At 43.5% G+C, this 14,129-nt stretch overlaps 1 protein-coding gene across 1 annotated transcript in view; it reads left to right on the forward strand.

Moving 5' to 3' along the window:
* The window catches only part of dpy19l1l (dpy-19-like 1, like (H. sapiens)), a 72,022-nt gene that overhangs the window by 34,645 nt on the left and 23,248 nt on the right, over positions 1 to 14,129 (forward strand). The window contains exons 9-10 of the mRNA XM_034174344.1: positions 1,404 to 1,503; positions 7,676 to 7,753. Of these exons, the coding sequence (XP_034030235.1) occupies positions 1,404 to 1,503; positions 7,676 to 7,753 (178 nt within the window). The remainder of the gene's footprint in view (positions 1 to 1,403; positions 1,504 to 7,675; positions 7,754 to 14,129) is intronic.

Here is a 14,129-nt window from a genome sequence, read left to right on the forward strand (position 1 = left end):
GTAGAGATTACTTTTCACTGTGAGTTTAAATGGCATTATTTCAGAAACTTTAATATAAAAAGCAAAATAATTTTTGTTTTTGATGTCATAAAAAAATTCTGACTGAAAGCTCATGGACGTATGAACATTTTCACATCACTGTACATAACTGTTTGTATTTCTTGGTGTACAGAGGGAAAACGCATTACACATGAGCAAGGTCTAGACCTTACCGAACCCATGAGTAAACACAATGGAGACCGTGGCAAGGACTCCCCCTCAGTAGGGTGACCATTTCCTTTGGCTATATTAACAAGACAGAAGAAGAAACATAACACAAGATTATCAAAACATGCAGTGATGTTGCAGCTAAGCAACTATATACAGTTTAGTCTTTGCAGTGGTGGCACAGTGGCTTACTGGTTAGCACTGTTGCCTCACAGCGGGAAGATCCTTGGATCACTTTTGACCTGGTCCTTTCTATATGGAGTTTGCATGTTCTCCTTATGTTTGCACGGGTTCCCTCTGGGTGCTCCGGCTTCCTCCCATTTCCAACGACATGCAGGTTAGGTGAATTGGAAGCTTTGTCATTGTAGGTGGGAGTGTGAATGAGTTCCTCTGTTTACATGTCCAGGGTGTACCCTGCCTCTTGTCCTATGAGTAATGGGGTAGGCCCCAGGCCCCCATGACCCTTAACTGGAGTAAGTAGGTGTAGAAAATGAATGCATGACAGAATGATTGAAAAGTCAAGCCAAAGGTGAAGCTTGTGTGAGAGTAAATACGAGATGCATTGATAAGTCACTGATTTTATTGATTCTAGATAAGTCAGTGAAATAGGACAGTTTTATCCCAACCTTGATGCATCTCCAACCTCCCCATAAGATGCCCCATATCCCGCAAAGCAAGTTCTGGAGTTTAAAATTCCAGTATAAACTGCGCTTATTTTAATGCAAATCACAGTGACAGTATTAGTTCATTCCACCCTGTTTGCAATTCCCAATACTTGTAGTGCTGACACTCATTTGAGTGTCACATATGGAGCCATAGTCATGTTAGGTCTCTTTATGGCATTTGAATGTTCACATGTATAGATATCAATAGAGCAGCAGGCATGTGTCCTCATTTTGGAATTGCATGATTCACCAGCTAGCTCCGGTGTCAACAACAACAACCCCACCCCCAAGTCTTATTCACAGAAGATGTCATGGTTATCTAATGATGCATGGGGTTTAGGCTATGGAGTGAATGAGTGTGTGTGTGAGTGTGTGTGCGCGTACACACACACTGCAAAGACTAAACTGTATATAGTTGCTTAGCTGCAACATCACTGCTGCAACATGGTGCTGTTTGTTGTCTTAATATAACTTAAGTCCTCAACATCTGCTGTCTCACCAGCCAGTATTGCTTTCTCTTTCTCTCTCCAGGACCCGGAATCCAAGCAGGATGGCCATGGTTGCTCTGGGTGTCCTCAATTTGTGCTTTATGCTGCCTTGGCAGTTCGCCCAGTTTGTGCTGCTTACTCAGGTAAGCAGAGAGTTTGACAGTGTGGGTAGACATGGGAGGTAGCAGAGAGATTAGAAAGAAAACACACTCACCGAGAACTATAGATAGAAAAAAAATTAAGTAGCGAGAGACTGAAATGTAAATATGTGAGACAATTTATTGTTTGATATCCATATTAAATTAAAGCTCTTATTAACATGGATTAAAAATCTTTAAATTGGAATAAATAGGTTTGTAACATTCTGAGAATGTTTTGAGATGAGTAATTTACACAGTGAAAAGGTACATGTAGGAGGTTGGCTATTTTTGTATATTTTTCTGGCACAAGGGTGTTTAATTGCTGGATGATCTGTATACAGGAGACACATAAACCGTTTAAAGGCACTGAAGCAAGAATATTTCATCCTTCAAAGCCATTTTTGGATTTGTATACAAATTAAGATATATTGCAACATTTAATGCAGACTTAAAGAGATGAGGCCAAAGTTCCTTGTTGCACATGTCCATTTAAACTTTTATATGAGGTATTTAACAAGGACACAAGGCAGGACCACACTGATTCCTATTAAAGAACCAGTAAGTACTAAATAGATTGTGAGGCCCATTGGTGCTGATACTTATCTCCAGATTCTATGTGAAGCGGTTTAGTCTGTGGCTCCCCCTGGAAAGGACTTTAGTCCTTAGCAGGCTACATCCCCAGTCAAGGCTAGTGCCCATTTACACAGCTGAATGGTCTGTAATGCAGATGAACAGTCTTGTCCAAGGACATACACAAGTGCTATCACTAGGAATTGAACCCATGTCTATATATTTGTATTAGTATGAAAGAACTACTCATTTAAATCTTTGCCCACTCTGTAATTAGCATTGTGGAAAATACATTTGTATCATGCATGAACTGTAATACAGTTCTTACCATAAATAGACTCAGAACCAGATTCATTGTAAGCCATTTACTAGAAATTACATGGTCATGATGGTACACAAGTACATCTCAGAAAACAATTTGTAAAGCGTGGCCCTACCAGGAGTTAATGCTGCAGACAGCACCGCTCCCAGGATCACTGGACCACACAAACCCCTCCACCACGATAATGTTGGCTATCTGTGGGGACAGTACCTCTGGGATGGTGGTCCCTGTCTTAAAAAAGGGGACCAGAGCGTGTGTTCCAGGTGAGTCCTGAGGAATGCCTCAGGACCCCTCTGGAAGAGTTAGCGGACTTGACCAAGGATAGGGAAGTATTGGCTGAGCTGCTCAATCTACTGCCACCGCAACCTGGATGAGCAGCAGAAAATAAATGACTGACTGACTGAATGAGCTCCAAAAAATGGGTGGGAGTATCTGAAAATATTACAGAATTTCATTTAAAAATTGAGTTTCTCGCTATTTGAGGTATAAATGCCACAAATCTCTCATTCTCTGCAATAGTCTGGTGTCCTCTCCAGGATGTACCCTGCCTCATGCCCTATGACTGCTTGAATAGGTTCCAGCCCCCTGTGACCCTTGACTGGAGTAAGCAGGTATAGAAAATAAATGAATGAATGAAAAATCCCTCACTCTGCTTCAGTACACACAGCCACAATCATGGGGCAGACTACTGACTTGACAGTTGTCTAGGTGCCACTCATTGACACTCTCTACAAGGAGGGTAAGCCACAGAAGGTCACTGCTGAAAGGGCTGGTGCTTCACAGAGTGCTGTATCAAAGCATAATCATGAAAAGTCAACTGGAAGGGAAAAGTGTGGTAAGAAAAGACTTGCAAGCAACAGGGATGAACACAGCCTTGGCTTTTGATGCACTAAAGCGGAGTCGGTACATCAAATGATACCATACACAGATCTGTCCAGAAAATCGGCTACAAGTTTCGCATTCCTAGTGTCAAGCCGCTTCTGAACTAGAGACAATATCAGAAGCTTCTTACCTGGCTAAGGAAAGAAAGAACTTGACTGTTGCTCAGTGGTCCACAATCCTCTTTTCAGGTAAAAGTCAGTTTTGCATTTCCTTTGGAAATCAATATCCCAGAGTCTGTAAGAAGAGTGGTGGGGCACAGAATCAAAGTTTCTTGAAGTCCATTGTGAAGTTTCCACAGTCAGTGATTATCTGGAGTGCCATGTCACTTGCTGGTGTTTATGAACTGTTTTTCATCAAGTCCAAAGTCAACACACCCTTCTGCCTGGAGATTTTAGAGCATTTCATGCTTCCACCATCTGCTGCCAAGCTTGACAGAGATGCTGATTTCCTTTTTCCAGCAGGACTTGGCACCTGCCCACTCTGCCAAAACTACTTGTAACTGGTTTGCTCACCATGGTATTACTTTACTTGATTGGCCAGCTAACTCACCTGACCTGAACCCCGCAACAAATCTACAAGGTATTGTTAAGAGGCAGATGAAGAGACACTAGAAACAATACAGATGAGCTGAAGGCGCTATCAGAGCCATCTGGGCTTCCGTAACGCCTCATCCTTACCACAGGCTAATCACCTACATACCACAATGCATTGATGCTGTAATTCATTTAAAAAGGAGCCCCAGCCAAGTGCTAAGGGTTTGAATGATCAGACTTTTCAGAAGTTTGACATTTCTGTATTGTGAACTCACACACTCATCTTCAACCGTTAGTCCAATCAAGGGTTGCGGGGGGCTGGAGGCTATCCCAGCAGTCATAACCCACTGTCGCCAAGTGCTTGCTCACAGGGGGTTGTTTTGACCGTTGGGGTTTTTACGTAATTATTGTATGGCCTTGCCTTACAATATAAAGCGCCTTGGGGCAACTGTTTGTTGTGATTTGGCGCTATATAAATAAAATTGATTGAAATTGATTGATTGATAACTTTTTTTTTCTTCTTTTTTTTTTATGAAACATTGTAATATTTTTTTTACCAGAAGGCAGTACTTACAAAATTAAAATAAAAAATCTTGAAGCATTTTTGTTTATAAGTAAAGAGTTTAGAACAGGTGTGCTCAAGTTCAGTCCTCGAGAGCTACCTTCCTGATACTCTTAGTTGTCTCACTGCTCCAACACACCTGAATCCAGTGAAAGGCTCATTAAAAGCCTAACGAGTCTTTCATTGGATTCAGGTGTGTTGGAACAGGGAGACAACTAAGAGTATCAGGAAGATAGCTCTCGAGGACCGAACTTGAGCACCCCTGGTTTAGAATATACAAGTATAAAATTTTCGGTTTCTGAAATGACTTACAAAAAATGTTAAACCTTTTTACAATATTACAATTTTTTGAAATGCACCTCTGAACTTGTCCTGGTGCTGTTTACGTAGATGTATTATACATACTGTAGGGTTTTGTCTCTGTTTTGTTGTGGTGGTGTTTTTTGACTATTTAAATTGAAAATAAAATTGTGGATGCACGAGTTTCTATAAAGGGAGTCAGTCTTGCTCATGTGATTTGTATTTATTATATTTATTTTTTATTCTTTTTTTTGTGCTTATGAATTGTATTATGCTATTGTAACGTATGATATGTAAATGTGTGGAGTAAAGACAAAATAAGCTGCAACAAAGATAACAGAAAAGGAAGATACTTTGCAGCCAAGGCAGATGAGACGGTGAAGGAAATACTAAGTATAGACAGGCAGATGAAAGATCTGAGGCTTGAACCATGACTTCAGCATTGCTCACGCAGCTGCCTGACTGCACTACAGTTTTGCCTACAGCGAAACACACACATTAACACAACGCATTACTTAGCAGCTGTAATATTATTCTACTTTACAAGCTATTAATGGCAACACAAGGAGAGAAAATGCAGTTGGATATGGAGAAGGCTAAAAAATAAAACTGGTTTCTATAGAACTGCAGGATCATGCATTTTTTAATTTAATTTTATTTTTTAACAATATGTTGAATGGCATTTTTTTGTTTTAATTGACTTTGATATGAACTTGTTAAATCCACATGGTCATAAATTGACAACAATCCTTTTTTTTTTTTTTTGTCAATACTCTTACATTTATTTCCAAAAATTATTCCAGTGTTTCATACTAAATTTCATCCAGGACTGTAGGTGGTCCCTCAGCCTGCAGATGACTTATTTGTGGGAGTATCAATACAGTCACAGTGAAAGGCTTTAGAAAGCTCGATACAGGAAAAGATGATCTGCTGGTCCTGCACTCCATGGGAGAAACTCTACTACCGCCTTCTATCAAAAGGCTGCAGCCGTTATGAAACAGTTTCAGTGAGGGCAACTCTTTACTTGCAGCTACACTCTGCGATTAATAACTGACTTAGAATTGATGTACCTGTTGACATGGTCATTTCAGTACACTGCCTGAGCTAGTTACAGATACTGTATTGTCCCCATGGATCTGGCAGCTATAGTGTAAATGGCTCATTAACATTGCAGAAAAATTGGTGACTAAGAAATTTAAGTTCAGAATTTAGAAGTTACTGTATTAAAGAGCAGTGGTGGGCACACTTCCGATAATCCGATAACAGATAATTATCGAAGATAATGTTTTCAGCATCGGATTATCTTTTTAGATAACTTTAAAAACCATTATTGGACCAATTATCTTCCGATTAATTTTTGTCTGATAACTTTTAAACCGATAAAGCTGAACAGCGACAAGCATTTTTAAAATTAGTTCAGCACCCACCTGTTAAAAGTTTTGTAAGACGCACAGTTATAACCTTTGCAAACAGAAGAGAACTGCTTGTATATAAAGCATCGCAATCCTCTGCAGACAAAGGAAAAACAGCCCGAAAAAGAAAAAAACATTTCCTTTAACACCATACCGATATGCTGGCAATATGACCTAAGTCATCCAGAGGCATACATTTTTAACTTATGGTTCAAATTTTAACCAAACTAATTTTGGACAAGTTATGTAAAATTACTGTCATATCTGAAGTTTCATCAAGTAAAAATATCAGATATATGTTTTAGTTTTAAAGTAATGTGCTAATTTTTAAGGTTTTGTGAGCACATGCTCTGCCCCGCAGTGCATTTTGGATAGGATGATGTAATCTCAGTACGTCACGACAGGACAAATGCATTTCAGACACTCTGTTCAGGCACAGACAACAGCATTAAACTCTAGTGCCTAAAACTGTCTTGAATATATTCTCTGCGTTTATAGAGGTTGATTTTTTTAATTGCGTTTGTTAAATTCCACGCATTTTAAATGTGAGCAGACAGGGATTATCTAGAATTTGTTTTGAAGGCCTCTACTGCCATCTAGCATCTACTGGCCAGTAGTGTTCATGGCAGTGTCTGGGAACCAGTAGATGGCAGTGTTCTATTTATTTTGACCCCGGTTATGTCAGATGATTGTCAAATCAACTTTTTTGCTTTGCAAATGGCTTTTTTTTTTACAAATGAAGTTTAAAAACAAAACAACTGCAAAATAATAATAATAATATTATTACAAGACAGCTCTGCAGTGTTTGCACAGGCACAGAACGGTTGGATGCTGCTTGTAGCTTTCAGCAGCAGGAAACCCTCACGACGGCCGACCACAATAATGTATCAGGTTCGATTCTCATTCGACCATACGATCGGCGATCAGGAGGTGGTCGTCGGATGTTGACCGCAGCTTTATACTCCATGAACACTACACGATGCAGGACGCACGATTAACCTGAAAATTGGTCCAAAAAATTCCTCCATGAAAAATCATCTCGCACAGTGTAAAGCACGTTTTACAACATCAAATGAATGTTGAAAGAGAGAATGTGGAGAGAATGTGCGCAAACACTCTCCACATGCAAAAAATTTTGCGATGACACTTCCATGGCTCCGTAAAAATGCCTGTTTTTACAAATAAAAAAATGGAATATTTTACAAAAGCACATTTAAACACCAACACACGACAGACGTCACATTAACGTGTTGGTTTACATAATGACTGACTGAACCAATCAGTGTTTAGGAGAGGCACCTTTTCCATCTGATGTAACACTTTTCCATCACAGTGATGTCACCAATTCACACACATACCGATTTCGACATGCTACCATGCAAAGTCTCAAAATTATTCTCCCATTGGTGTGATTTGTAAGCATGAGAAACTAGACCATAGTTGTACTGTCTGTACAGCCATTTTGCATGTGAATAGCATGCTGAGAGTGAAAAGATGTCCCACATTATTGTACATTTTCACTTAGTTTAAAGCTGAAGTGTATTCATTTTCTTTCTTTCTCTCTCTTTAATGCTTTGGTTGGCTGCTTTTTCAGGTGGCTTCTCTGTTTGCGTCATATGTACTGGGTTACCTGAGTGCCTCTAAGATGCAGTCCATCCTGGTCACTCATATGGTAAGATGATATTCTTGATAACAGAATCTTGGATTTCTAAGGCCATAACTTCTGCAAACATGATGTTTTGACCCAACATGATTCCTCTCACACTAACACATTTACACAAATTTCTTGCCACATACATGATCACGGACGTACCACGTGCAAGTTGTTCTTACTGTGAATAATCACATCGTGCACACACATTCTGTATTCCTACTCTGTCCATCCTGCCATTATCAATATATGACTGTATATGATTTTCCCAGGAAACAAAGGCCTAAACAGAATAAACTCTTGAAACAATAAATGCCCCTAATAAAATGTACACTAAAACAATGTCATACGGGTTCTTACTGTTTGATTGCAATTTTTTGTGGAGGTTGTGGAAGCATGACTAAGTGTGACTAGGGTGTAACCATTGTCTCCATTGTGCTAGCACTACATTGATTCTTCTAACAATGAGACCCTCATTGCTGTGATCTTCTTATTTTATATGTAACATGCCAGTAGCCTGTTCATCAGTTGTTTTCCAGCAAGGTACATGGTATTTGCTAAGAGCTGTTGAAAAACACAATAATAAGAGACAATCTTAAATTTGGATGAAAGTCTTAAATGCTGCAGCTCTGTTTCTATAATTTATTTATGGGATTAAATGGCTCCTGCTGGTCTCCAGCAATTTATGGACTTTACTGAAGCTGCAGTGTCATGGAGCATTTATCCAGTCAGGGCTGAGCTCGAGGCACTTGGGTTCTCCTCTAAAACTCGAGATGTGCCAGGCTGCTTAAATGTGAGCAAACTGCAAGAGCAAATTTGGAAGAGAAGCAATCTGGTGTTAAAATGTATCCAGTCTAATCGTGCCCTAACTGCATATGGGTGATTCTTAGACTACGGGCACTTATTATGTCCTTTATCATATTGTATGAAAAACAGAAAAAAGGGGAAATTTCACACTTTTATAGTTATCTTTACAATGAAAGTGTTTTAAGAAATTTGTTCTAGTGGTCTATGATGACTTTTTCACCTTTTTTCAGCATCATTATATGCAAATATTGCCGTTTTGTGCTTGTCCCACACCCAGACTTTTGATCTTCAATGATAAAAATGAATGGTTAAAAAAATGTTTTTTCTAATGTTTTAAAATATCTCTGAATAAAATATCAGTAAAGTAATCAAAACATAATTGAGGTATTCAATGTCATACAACTGTTGTGATTTTTTTTAAAACAAAATGGAGTTGTCCCACACTATTGCCATAATTTCCACCACAACACTGTAATGTCCCTTTAAACAGTTTGTATGAAAGATTGTTTGGGTAGTTTCTGTGGAGATAAACAGTGACATCAGAGCACATGTATATAGCGCCAAATCACAACAAACAGTTGCCCCAATGCGCTTTATATTGTAAGGCAATGGTGTGGTGGAAATTACATTTACAAGGCCAGTAGTGCCCGTAGTTAAAGAATCACCCATATACATTTCTCACTGATTTATCATACAGTGGAGTTACTGAGTTACTTGGATTTAGGTCAAAGGTGGTTAAAATATGTGCAGGTTATACAAGAAAACAAACAAAACTAAATGAAAAGAGAAAATAACTCAATTTGCATACATGGTAGCGCTTTTGGGTGCTTCAGTGCTTCATCACACATGTACATTGCACGTGTGTGGGTGAAATCTTGTGCACCAGATGTCCTCTGATTCATGACTTATTTTCCTCAGGTCGTCTTATCTCCTCTGACTCCTCTTTTACAACAAGCTGAGTTTCTCATGTGTCTTTATGCTGGCCCACAAGGACAAGCACAGATAAAGATTACTCTCCTTTTCTTCCATCTTCTTCTCTTCTTCAGTGATACTGTACACACAGGAATATGTATAGGAACTCCTAAACCTGTTTTAGCATTAGAGAGGGGAGGATTTGTGGCCGTGCAGAGTAACATAGTTTGCAGTGCGAAGCTTGAAAGTTTATTTGCATGAGTGTGTTTGTGCACATACGTGACTGTGCCAGTTCCATCTTTTTTGTCCACATTCTCTCTACCTAATCCCTTCAGCATGTTAGCCAGGGCCTGTGTGGACCACAGATAAGGAGAAGGCCATTTGTGGTAAGATGGTAGAGATTTGTGTCACAGGAAGGCATATGGCTCTGCATAATTTCAAAACCTTGGCAACAATTATTTAGCTTTTTGTGTGTTCATTTGAGCAGGCAGTACAGACCCAAACACACGTTCTTCAGTGATCTGCAACACTGATAATGAGCCTGAACTCGGTTGCTTGTCACAGGGCTTCTTCTGAAGTTTTGGTTATCTGACTGTCTACATACAACAGATAAAATAAGTCTTGAACACGTCACCATTTATCTCAGTATATTTCTAAAGGTGCTGCTTACATGAAATTTTTACCATATGTCTGTAACAACCAAAGTAATCTATACATGCAAGGAAACCCAAACAAATAAGTACAGAAATTGTGTACAACCCCAATTCCATTGAAGTTTGGACATTGTGTAAAATGTAAATTGAATACACCACAAAGACAAGATATTTAACGTTCAAACTGATAAACTTTATTGTTTTTGTGCAAATATTTGCGCATTTTGAAATGGATACCTGCAACACATTTCAAAAAAGCTGGGACAGTGGTATGTTTACCACTGTGTTACATCACCTTTCCTTCTAACAACACTCAAGCATTTGAGAACTGAGGACACTAATTGTTGAAGCTTTGTAGATGGAATTCTTTCCCATTCTTGCTTGATGTACCACTTCAGTTGTTCAACAGTCCGGGGCCTCTGTTGTCGTATTTTGCGCTTCATAATGCGCCACACATTTTCAATGGGCGACAGGTCTAGACTGCAAGCAGGCCAGTCTAGTACCCACACTCTTTTACTATGAAGCCACGCTTTTGTAATACGTGCAGAATGGGGCTTGGCATTGTCTTGCTGAAATAAGCAGGGAAAACGACGTTGCTTGGATGGCAGCATGTGTTGCTCTAAAAGCTGGATGTACCTTTCAGCATTGATGGTGCCATCACAGATGTGTAAGTTGCCCAGAGAACACTACGTCCATGATTTCCAAAACTAATTTGAAATGTGGACTCATCAGACCACAGCACACTTTTCCAACTTTTTTAACTTGGACTTGTAGATGTAGCGACAAACTGTGTTAACCGACAATGGTTTTCTGAAGTGTTCCTGAGCCCACACAGTAAGATCCTTTACACAATGATGTCGGTTTGTAATGCAGTGCCACCTGAGGGATGGAAGGTCACGGGCATTCAGTGTTGGTTTTTGGCCTTGCCGCTTATGTGTAGAAAGATCTCCAGATTCTCTGAGTCTTCTGATTATATTATGGAATGTAGATGATGGAATCCCTAAATTTCTTGGAATTGAGAAACATTGTTCTTAAACTGTTGGACTATTTTTTTCACGCAGTTGTTGACGAAGGTTGGGTACTCTGCACTGCACTGCCGCTCGGCCCGTAGGCCGAGACAACGATGAGAGACCTGTCCCCGACCCGAAGGCGTAGGGACGCGACCCTCTCGTTCACTGGCGTGAACTCCAATACATGGCGACTGAGCTGGGGAGCAATAAGCAATGCGACCCCAGCTCTCCGCCTCTCCCCGTGGGCAACGCCAGAAAAGTGAAGCGTCCAGCCCCTCTCCAGGAGTTGGGTACCAGAGCCCAAGCTGTGCGTGGAGGTGAGCCCGACTATCTCTAGTCGGTATCTCTCAACCTCCCGCACAAGCTCAGGCTCCTTCCCCCCCAACGAGGTGCCATTCCACGTCCCAACATCCAGGGGCTGTGAGCATAGACCGGCCCGCCGGGCCACCCAATCCTCTCTGCACCCGACCCCCATGGCCCCCTCTGCAGGTGGTGAACCCACAGGAGGGCGGGCCCACGTCGCTCTTTCGGGCTGAGCCCGGCCGGGCCCCATGGGCTAAGGCCCGATCACCAGGCACTCGCACGCGAGCCCCAACCCCAGGCCTGGCTCCAGCGTGGGGCCCCGGCTCCGCCATACCGGGCGACGTCTCGGTCCTTGATTTTTTTTTTTACTGGTCATGGAGGTTCTGGAGTCCCTGTGAGGGGTACTAGATAGTGCTCCGACTGGGGACTCCATTGTTTTCCTGGGGGATTTCAGTGCCCACGTGGGCGGCGACAGTGAGACCTGGAGGGGGGTGATCGGGAAGCACAGCCTCCCCGATCTGAACCCGAGTGGTGTTCAGTTGTTGGACTTCTGTGCTAGTCACAGTTTGTCCATCACGAACACCATGTTTGAGCACAAGGGTGTACATAAGTGCACGTGGCACCAGGACACCCTGAGCCGGAGGTCAATGATCGACTTTGTAGTCGTATCATCTGACCTTCGGCCACGTGTCTCGGACACTCGAGTGAAGAGGGGGTAGAGCTGTCGACCTATCACCACCTGGTGGTGAGTTGGATCCGCTGGGAGGGGAGGAAGCCGGTCAGACCTGGCAGGCCCAAACGTATCGTGAGGGTCTGCTGGGAATGACTGGCGGAACCCTCTGTCAGCGAGGTCTTCAACTCCCACCTCCGGGAGAGCTTCTCCCAGATCCTGAGGGAGGTTGGAGACATGGAGTCTGAGTGGACCATGTTCTCCACCTCCATTGTTGATGCGGCCGCTTGTAGCTGTGGTCACAAGGTCTCTGGTGCATGTCGCGGCGGCAATCCCCGAACCCGGTGGTGGAACCCGGTGGTCCTACTTATCTTTGTTGGTAGGTGGGACCCCGGAGGCAGCTGACAGGTATCGGCAGGCCAAGCGTGCCGCAGCCCGTGCGGTCGTAGAGGCAAAAACTCGGGTCTGGGAGGAGTTTGGGGAGGCCATGGAGGAGGACTGTCGGTCAGCCTCGAAGAGATTCTGGCAAACCGTCTGACGCCTCAAGAGGCGGAAGCAGCTGTCCACCAGCACTGTTTACGGTGCGGGTGGGGAGCTGTTGACCCTGACTGGGGATGTTGTCGGGCGGTGGAAGGAATGCTTCGAGGATCTCCTCAATCCCATCGTCACATCTTCCGAAGAGGAAGCAGAGACTGGGGACTCAGAGGCGGACCCATCCATTACCCAGGCCGAAGTCACCGAGGTGGTTAGAAAGCTCCTCGGTGGCAAGGCTCCTGGGGTGGATGAAATCCGTCCTGAGTACCTTAAGTCTCTGGATGTTGTGGGACTGTCGTGGCTGACACGCCTCTGCAACATCGCGTGGCAATCGGGACTGTGCCTCTGGATTGGCAGACCGGGGTGGTGGTCCCTCTGTTTAAGAAGGGGGACTGGAGGGTGTGTTCCAACTATAGGGGAATCACACTCCTCAGCCTCCCCGGTAAGGTCTATTCCAGAGTACTGGAGAGGAGAATTCGACCGTTGGTCGAACCTTGGATTCAGGAGGAGCAGTGTGGTTTTCGTCCTGGTTGCGGCACACTGGACCAGCTCTACACGCTCCATCTGGTGCTCGAGGGTTCATGGGAGTTTGCCCAACCAGTCCACATGTGTTTTCTGGATCTGGAGAAGGCGTTTGACCGTGTCCCTCGGGGCACCCTGTGGGGAGTGCTCCGGGAGTGCGGGGTCCGGGGTCCTTTGCTAAGGGCTATCCGGTCCCTGTACGACTGCAGCAGGAGCTTGGTTCGCATTGCCGGTATTAAGTCAAACCTGTTTCCAGTGCACGTTGGCCTCCACCAGGGCTGCCCTTTGTCACCGGTTCTGTTCATTATTTTTATGGACAGAATTTCTAGGCGCAGCCAGGGTGTAGAGGGGGTCTGGTTTGGGAACCACAGAATCTCGTCTCTGCTGTTTGCGGACGATGTGGTTCTGTTGGCTTCTTCAAATCAAGACCTTCAGCGTGCACTGGGGCGGTTTGCAGCCGAGTGTGAAGCGTCCGGTATGAAAATCAGCACCTCCAAATCCGAGGCCATGGTTCTCGACCGGAAAAAGGTGCTTTGCCCTGTTCAGGTTGGTGGAGTGTCCTTGCCTCAAGTGGAGGAGTTTAAGTATCTCGCGGTCTTGCTCACGAATGAGGGACGGATGGAGCGTGAGATTGATAGACGGCTCGGTGCAGCATCTGCAGTGATGCGGTCGCTGTATCGGACCGTCATGGTGAAGAGAGAGCTGAGTAGGGGGGCAAAGCTCTCGATTTACCGATCGATCTACGGTCCGATCCTCGCCTATGGTCATGAGATTTGGCTCATGACCGAAAGAACGAGATCGTGAGTACAAGCGGCCAAGATGCGTTTCCTCCACAGGGTGGCTGGGTGCTCCCTTAGAGATAGGGTGAGGAGCTCGGTCACTCGGGAGGAGCTCGGAGTCGAGCCACTGCTCCTCCACGTCGAAAGGAGTCAGTTGAGGTGGCTCGGGCATCTTTTCCGGATGCCCCCTGGACGCCTCACTGGAGA

This window comes from Thalassophryne amazonica, chromosome 7 (assembly GCF_902500255.1).
Source record: "Thalassophryne amazonica chromosome 7, fThaAma1.1, whole genome shotgun sequence".
NCBI lineage: Eukaryota > Metazoa > Chordata > Actinopteri > Batrachoidiformes > Batrachoididae > Thalassophryne > Thalassophryne amazonica.